Source organism: Haplochromis burtoni, unplaced genomic scaffold (assembly GCF_018398535.1).
Source record: "Haplochromis burtoni strain Fernald_Lab_line unplaced genomic scaffold, NCSU_Asbu1 Contig_341, whole genome shotgun sequence".
Taxonomy (NCBI): Eukaryota; Metazoa; Chordata; class Actinopteri; order Cichliformes; family Cichlidae; genus Haplochromis; species Haplochromis burtoni.
The window spans coordinates 613,381-622,207 of record NW_024582702.1 but is presented as its reverse complement, the minus strand read 5'-3'; the positions used below and the strand labels follow the sequence as shown (position 1 = coordinate 622,207).

Genomic DNA, 8,827 nt, shown 5'->3' with positions numbered 1-8,827 from the left:
GAAACGACACACGTGGAACTAAATGGATTTTTGCATTACTGATTCTAAAAAGAAAAAAATCTTGAACAGTTAATGTCCCATCCAAAAGTCTTGGATATGATTGATGAACCACAGAAATTCAAATATGGGTGCTTCTGAAATCACACCCTTTATTTTCTGCCCAGCTTTGAAACCTGCGAGCCACTCTGGTTTCATGCTTCCAGAAATAAAAATAATTCTGGAAGGTGGAGCGAGGACTTAGTAATACTACATAACCGTGTTAAAATTCAGACTGCTGATGAACGTGAACTGTAGTTTGTGTCTGTGGAGACACTTCAGCTCAGCATGAACGTCGGTGTTCGTTTAATGATGCACAAACTTTGAGCAAAGGACACTGGAGAGGCATGGCCGGCAGTGTGGTGACATAGTATGTTTAACACCCCCCCCCCAAAGTGTACAAGATCAGAAATAAGCAACTTGAAAGAAAACATGAGATCATTTCTTGGAAATGACAAAGGGAACTATCCAGTGTGTTTTAAATGGACGACTCTAAACGGCTACAGATGTGCACAGGATCCATCATTACATCATTAATCATCTAATAACTTACCTGAATTTGACCTTGTGTCAGATATCTGTGATGTATTGATTGCTATGTTGTCCCAGCAGCATGTTATTGTTTGTTATAACAGAGATGGATCCCAAACAAGCCGCTGCATGGTGACAGCTCTGTAGATCTCACAGCACTAACCACATGTCACATGTAAGCTGGGAGACGTGATTGGGCTGTCGAAGCTTCAGCTGATGTACTGCAACATGACCTTGTGTGGCAGGTTGCCATGTTTCTGGCGTACTGCGTTTATTTCAGCACTGCTTCAGTTTGATGAGCTTCAGCTCCAACTTTTGTTTTTCTACATTTTTGAAAAGTCAAATTTCAGCAGATTAAGTTCATTAAAGGTTTTTTGTTTGCTCATTACTTTGGGTACTGCTACTTGGTCCACTGGTTGATATGGTGGTAATCTAATTGTGGTCTTTCCTAATTTTCGACTGGTCGGTTACTGTAACGTTTTCCCTTGTTCACCCTCATTGTCACTCTCTGCTCCCTCAGTGATGAGATCGGTGTGATCCCGTGTCCAGAGGCTCGCTACAACCGCAGTCCCATAGTGCTGGTGGAGAACAAGCTTGGTGTGGAAAGCTGGTGTGTTAAATTCCTGCTGCCGTACGTCCACAACAAGCTGCTGCTGTACCGCCAACGCAAGCACTGGCTGGACAGAGAAGGTAGCTCGATAACAAAAGCGATCCCAGAGGTGGAGTAAAAGTAGTCTGTAACATTTGTTTTGTTTATTTAATGCATTTATTTTAAAGCTGATAAAGGTTTGAGCTTCCAGTCATGGTCAGTTAATGACCTTGTTTTGTCCGGCTTAGTTTTAAACGTGTTTTATGCTCCTGTTTTTTCCACATCAAAGTGAAGCAACATCCTGTGTTCCCTTCTGTCCCAGCTTTAGTGGATATCACCTGCACTCTGCTGCTGCTGAACCCAGACTTCACCACTGCGTGGAATGTCAGGTACAGGAGGAATGTTCTGATAAACGTGGTTATAGTGAGAGCGATGCTTTCCTTTCATCTTTTCCAGCCTGTTTTTCCCTGCCTGTCACACAGGAAGGTTTTCTTGATGTCAGGTAACATTAGCTAACAGCAGAGGTCTCAGGTGAAACCAGACCCCACTCACGTCGTCTGTCAGGTGAGCTCAGTGGGTCAAATTGGGGTGAGGCAGTGATAATGACGCACACCTTCTTTCACACCGAGGCACATCATCAATAGGAACAATCCCCACTAGGGATTAAATACTGGGACTCTCCACCGCCTGGTTTTAGAACTGAAGAAGCTTCTTTGTTTAGAGAGTCCAGTCACTTTCTTTCCTTACACAATCCTGGCAGTTTGGCATCCTCCTGACTGCTGCGTTATCCCACTGTGTCCGTACCACTAATACTAATAATGAATAGTGTCAGGATGTAAGGATCTGTCAGCACACATAACAAAGCTAATGCTTTTAACAGTTCAACTGTGATGCATTTGTGTCTGATTGGGGCGGCTGTGGTGTGTCGACGAATCAGAAGGTCAGCAGATTGGTTCCTGACTCGTCCAGTCAGCATCGAGGTAACCCTGGGCGAGATGCCCAACCCACCGACGCATCCATCGGAGTACATGGATGGAGCATATTTGGATATGTGTATGGATGGACTGTGGCTTTCATAAAGAAGTTAAGAATAGATGAGTGATGTGTGTGCGTCTTTGTGTAATGGGTCAGTGTGACTCGCAGTACAAAGTGCGCTGAGTGCTCATCTGAGTAGAAAGGCTCTAGAGTACCAGTCCAGTTACTATGTGACCATTATCAGTATACTGGTTAAACGGGGTGCAGGCCTAACCTGGTGCCTGGGTTTGAAACTGCTGCATGTCTTCACTCTCCTGTTTCCTGTCATCTCTTTATAGTTTTCCAGGATAGAAACAAACTCCCGAGTTTCATGTGTCAGACTTTCAGATCAACACCGACCGTGTGACCATCTGTTTGTAACAGAGACACATTTGTAGTTTGTTCAACTCATTTAAACCAAACGTGAACAAAAATCATTTTCCTGTTTGCAGCTCATCAAAGTCTGGTGCAACAGTTACCATTTTTATATTTATTCACAGGCATTAGATCATGTCCATTATGGGATGTCACGGATGGTCTTACTTAAGCACATCCTGCTTTTTAGAAGAGTCAGAATTAAAGCACGATCAGAGTCGTCCCCTCGAAATGACCTAAAAGTTAAAACGAATGATGGAGACAAAATGTGGACGTTGCTCTGCAGAGTGTCAGAAACCATCTTTGATAAGAGATCACAGCATGCATGTGCTCTAACTGAATCTGTGGCTGATAGAGTCTTTATATTGATGGATTTACTGTCATCGTGCTTTCTTGTTATTGCAGGAAGGAGTTACTGCAGTGTGGAGTCCTTAACCCAGAGAAGGACCTCTACCTGGGCAAGCTGGCTTTGACCAAATTTCCCAAGAGCCCAGAGACCTGGATTCATCGGTAAAGCCGCTTACGCTTCTCCTGCTGTAAACACTCAGATGTTCCGAGCTGCTTTCTTTGTGTGGGGAGCTATTCAAACTCCTCTTAGACTACACTTTATTTTCAACAGTTTTCTAACAGTAGCACTGTTTGTGCTAAACACTGTAGGCTGAACAGGGAATATTTTGGCTCCGGGACCTGAGGGCAGCTGCATTCAGACCGTGTCGATGTAAATGACATTATCCTGAGATCATTGCTAGGTGGAGAAAGGTGTTTTAATCCCGCTGAAAAACAACAACGATGTTCTAAGGCTTACAACGAGCACCGAGGCTCATGTGGGATGCTGTTCTTCCTGTAAAAGCAGTAACGGTGTACAGAGTGAGTGAAGCTTTGTAACCCAGCTTCTGGTGTCTTCCTGCAGACGCTGGGTGCTGCAGCAGGTCCTGAATCAGGTCTCTACTTTGGACCACAATAAGAATCAGCAGCAGGCTGAAGCAGTGCAGGCTGACGCTGAGAGAAACGAGCAGCTCGGTGACTGCTTGGCCAGGACGCTCCGCCAAGAGATGAAGGTGTGCTCTGACGCAGCCGGCCGCTATCCCAGCAACTACAATGCCTGGTCACACCGCATCTGGGTGCTGCAGCACATGGCCAGGGGCAATGTCAAGGTAGCATTTCAGTTACTCATTTAGCTTTTCCGCAGTAATTAGATTATTATTTTCTTCCCTCATCACACATGTTCTCTCTTTTTATTTAATGTAGTTATATTACTGATGCCTGCCCGTATAAAAGTGGAGCTGCTGTGCAAATAATGTGGTGTAACTAAATAAACACTCGCTAAGAAATTTAAATGAATCAAAATGATCTCAGCTGGATGTCATGTAGCACTCATGGTTGAAATCAGCTGGCACAGTCATCACAGAGGAACTCTGTGTAACTACATGAGTAAGGCAGGTTTCTGTCTTTAAACCAGTGGTTCTCACAGTGTGGGGCACCCCACTGGTGGGGCGCAAGTTACCTGGGAGAAAAGTCACGCGGAACGAACATTTAACATAACATGAGTCTTTTTGCAGCAGTTACGTTAATAATATGCACGCCCACGTGAAGTGTTTCCAGCTGGGCGTCGTGTAGCTGGAGTCGAGTGTTTTAACGATGCATGAAACGATACATTTTTAGACATAAGTTGTAACGGCGCCGTTTCCTTTGTGAGTATTTATCACACGGCGTGCTGCGGGGAGAAGCCTGTTCTAACGTTTGAGTCTAAGGTTTATTTTTTTTAGCACCTGGCGTCTTTTTTACTTCTCATCCGTAAATAATCTGCATCTTTCACGTGATTCAGTTTATTTTGAAAAGTCTCAGCAGGATCTTGAGCTTTATTGTGAAAGGTTTATTTGGAACATAAACATGCGGACAGGCGGTGGTTTTACCGTCGTGCATAAAAACAGGCGCTTGTCCGTCCGTAGTGTGGTTATATTAAATATAAGAGAAAGAGAGAACTTTAATAAATGATTACAGCCATTACAGTGACATCAGAACATGAACACATATTGCTGTAAACAGTTTATTTTGCGACACCACGAAAAAAACGATAGCGTAAAATGAAACGACAGACGTTTTTATATCGCCATCCGATATATATCCTTATATCGAACAGCACTAGTCGGGTCTGTCGCGCATCGTTGACAGCGGTGCCGACACCCAGAATTGGGGAATGACAGACCCGACCACATGGCTTATAGAGACGTATTTCTTGAAAAGTTGCTTTTATGGATTAATTTTCTTACTGTCTTGTTCTTTCTGCGAGCTGTCGAACGGCCATTCAAGGCCCCCCACGTTCAACTTTATTGATTAGCTAATAAATGAAGTGAGAATCTCTCAGTTGGTTTGTTGATGTTCAGCTTCTGCTCCTTCACACGTACCTTTGTCGTCGTGATTCTGGCAGGTGTTCCACGACGAGCTGTCCTCTATGCGCCTCTGGGTGTCCATGCATGTCTCTGACCACAGTGGCTTCCACTACCGCCAGTTCCTCCTTAAGGAGCTAATAGCTGAAATCTGCAAGAGGCCAGCTCGCACCTCCACCAGCTGTTCACCCCAGCGTGGGTGCAGCACAGTCCCAGAGGGCAGCCGCCCACACAGCCGCTCTCACAGTAACGGAGAGCCTTCAGGACAAGAGGCGGGCGGCGAGGAAGACGGCCGCGCTGACTTCACTACAGTCCTTCAGCTCTTCCACCAGGAGATGGACCTTTGCTCAGATCTGATCCAGTCCTTCCCTGGACATGAAACACTCTGGAGTCACAGGTGAGAGACTGTTGGTTCACAGCGACTGCAGAATGGACACAGACGTCATATTTAAACGAGGAAGTCGGGTAAAACCACTGTGTTGTCTGTTCCTGCTGCACAGTCGGTGGCAGGTTGTCGCTGATTGCAAACATCGTTTGTGAGAAACAAGTAAAAAATTAATTGTCCTGATAAATCATTTAAATATTTCTTTTGCATTAAAACATTTTCACATTCTGGGGCTGTTTATCCCTGAGCCTATACAAATACGTTGTGCACAGACATGTTCAGCGTTTGTAATAATGATATTGATATACCCCCCGTGTCTCTCAGGCGGCATGTCTTTTACTTGTGGGACCAGTGGGTGAGGGAGCATCAGCATTCCTACAGCAGAGGATCCGACTGCAAGTTAAACCATGTGACGGATCCAGACCCAGGAGTGCCAGAGATCAGCTCTCAGAGCTGTGCAGGCCACGGTGTGAACGGACAGAAGCACGCTGGCGAACCTATGGAAGTAGATGGGCTGTTCCTGCCAGACCCCCACAATAGTAAGAGACTGAAGAGAGGCGTCCTGCTGCCTTGCCCCCCCACCCTGCCTACTGAACTCAGCTCTTTGTAAGCAGTGTTTTGGGCGGCTGCTGTAACACCGAGCAGAGACACTTTGCCCTGGCCTACAGGAAGTGGCTGGATACGGTCATTGGGCTGCAGTCCTGAGAGAGATGCTGACCTCCTCCTTTCCCCACACTGAAGCTGCCTACAGACAAAGAGTTAGGATCAGCTTGCCTACACATAGTGCAGACTTAAACAACCAGTACTTCAAAGCCAGTGATGAGTTTAGAAAAGCGGGCATTGAGCAGCGGACTTGGAATCTGTTTCCTAACAATTAATAGGAGAGGACTGGATGTTCCTTCTCAGAAACATCTGGATCCTCTGAGCCAGTATCCCTTCAGAATGGAAATCAGCCCTCATACCACCTGTTGGCTCACTGTTATCTTCAGGTGTTTCAATACCTCAGGTACCTCAGATTTCTAGTTGTTTGTATGTGTGTGAGGTTTCATGTGCATATCTTCTTTCCCTGCTTCTATATATATTTAACAAACAAACATAAATCTTTTCTGATTGGAATCAGACACTTACACAGCGTAACCACTTTATACACGTGTAAGGTTCTGTGTAGGCACGAGTTTGTGGCATCATTGGACTAAAGTCCAAAAATACTTTCCGGCATATTGAAGTGTCCTGGCGCTGAACTGGACTCTGGCACCTCGCCTGGGCTTCGGCTTTCAGCCTGTATAAGCATGAAGTCTGGTGAAATGGTCTTTGATAGACACATAAACAGAGACGTATGTGAAGCAAACAGTAAGCAGTGACTTGAGCAGGTATGAAGCTGCAGAACCTTCAGGCTTGCTTTGGCCTGCTGCAGGTTAACGACTTGTAGAAACTCTTCTTGTATCAGATCATCACTGCATCACTTTTCCGTCTTAGCTCTACTTTATATTAGACCTCCCTCAGTCGTCGGGTAATACTGACCTGAGCGTCGGCTGTAACAGCAGGTTAAAGCACAGCTCCTGACTCTGGATTTCCATTCTGAAGGTGGTAACACGTGTTACACATGTTACTACTCGCGGTTGATGTTCTACCCTTTAACTTCACTGGTCAGCAGCTCTCTTTGTAGCTGATGCAAAGTTAGAGTAACAGGAAACCAAAAAGCCAGTCGCTTATAGAGAAGTTAGATTTGTGTTCAGAGGTCATCACAAACTCTCCTCCAACCTGAGCAGCAATGAACATTTATTGGTCCTGATGTTTGACTTTGGACGTTTGTCGATCTGTAGCAGAACATTCACCGGTGCTCCTGCTGCTGCTGAAACAACACTTTGATTTGTTACAGCTAGAAACTGCAACAAGTGAAAATTAAACAGCACTTTTAAAATGATTGGTGTAGTTTTGTTTAGCGAGGGTAGTCGTCTACACCAGGGGCTCAAACTCGCGGCCCGCATACTGAGAAGAAGCATGACGCAGTTTAAAATCAAAAGCACAACATGACTGACTATGAAGACGACACGAGCAGAGAGCACAAACCTGCTGAGGCTGTCGGTGACAGTCGCACACTGTGTGCACTTATTTATTCTGTTCTGTACAAACACAACGTGCGCGCACAGAGGACCAGTGTGTTTGGAAGGCTTCAGCTAAGTTTGCAGTTTTGTCTGATACAAGATTTGAAATTTAAAAAACAAACGAAACATTTTAGGAAATGTTTGTTTGTTTTGTTCTAGCTGAACACTAACGTGTGAGACGACAGCGCCAGCAGCGGCTCTCCGCTCAGTTTGACCCCCTGATCTAGACCAAAATATTGGTATTAACTATTTTTTCCCCGTTGTTATTTTCGCATCAGTGCCTCATTTGAAACAGTTTTAAAGCTCCGATGAACTTTAACTTGTCCTAAAGACTTTTTAAAGGCATTTCCTGAAAGTATTCTGACTGAAGGAAGTGGACAGGTACAGTCTCACACGTACTCACACCTGCAGGAGGCCAGGTTTCACAGAATTACACAGTGTATGTGATGGTTTTTGTTTGATAGCATTCGAACTTTTAACATGAATGAAATCAAAAAGCTAAATGCCCATGTAAACACACGACTGCTACAGATGTTCAGGTTTGTCATCGGTACCTTCCGCTCCGTCGATGTCGTTTCTCCTCGGGCTGAACTTTATTTCTTTTGTTATTTATGAAAATACAGGTTTGTGTGAAGCAGAAAGGATGAGAGTGACATTTACATCTGAAGCATTTACAGAAGCTGCCTGATTTGTAGTGTCAGTGTGAGCTTGACCAGCAGCTACGTTTGCTTTTTAACATCTACCTGGTGACAGCGAGTTAAAGGCTCGCCACTTTTCACTGACACGTTGACCAAGTATAACACATTCTTCTTCTTCTTTTGTCCATCAAAGTTTTTATGTCTTTTTAATGTATAACAAGAGTTACTGTTACTCTAACACGTAATCATTGTCAGAACCACAGCTCGCAAACGGACGCAAACTTTTGGCGTACACGCTCATGTTTGCAACGCTTTAGGAAACAGCTGCTTGCACTGACTGACAGAGCTCTGCTACATAGAAGGAAGTAACACAATGCACCTGTTTAAAGGAAGAGTCAGTAACACTACTTCAGCAGCTCCTGGGAGTGATGGTTCATGCTACTATGCCTCGTCTTTTATTGTGAAGGGACTAATCCTCAACGTGTGTCTGTCAAACCTGGTTTCTGTTTTCCTTTTGTAAACGTTGCAGTTTGATCTTATTTTTCTTGTCTATCCAGTATTGTCATAGTTTATGGTCACCGTAGCAACCATAAACCTTTGTGTCAACACACGGAGGCCAAATAGCTTCAATTTACACAGCTGATGTTTCATAACTCTGCCCTTGGACACATTGTTACTTTTTTTTAAAGGTCGTGTGTGTGTGTGTGTGTGTGTGTGTGTGTGTGTGTGTGTGTGTGTGTGTGTGTGTGTGTGTGTGTGTGTGTGTG

At 44.6% G+C, this 8,827-nt stretch overlaps 1 protein-coding gene across 1 annotated transcript in view; it reads left to right on the top strand.

Moving 5' to 3' along the window:
* ptar1 (protein prenyltransferase alpha subunit repeat containing 1) overlaps window positions 1-8,774 on the top strand; it is a 22,824-nt gene extending 14,050 nt beyond the window's left edge. The window contains 7 exon segments of the mRNA XM_005942922.3: window positions 1,088-1,257; window positions 1,479-1,545; window positions 2,951-3,055; window positions 3,456-3,699; window positions 4,974-5,329; window positions 5,642-5,912; window positions 5,915-8,774. Of these exon segments, the coding sequence (XP_005942984.1) occupies window positions 1,088-1,257; window positions 1,479-1,545; window positions 2,951-3,055; window positions 3,456-3,699; window positions 4,974-5,329; window positions 5,642-5,912; window positions 5,915-6,022 (1,321 nt within the window). The 3' untranslated portion in view covers window positions 6,023-8,774.
* Window positions 8,775-8,827: the final 53 nt, after the last annotated feature.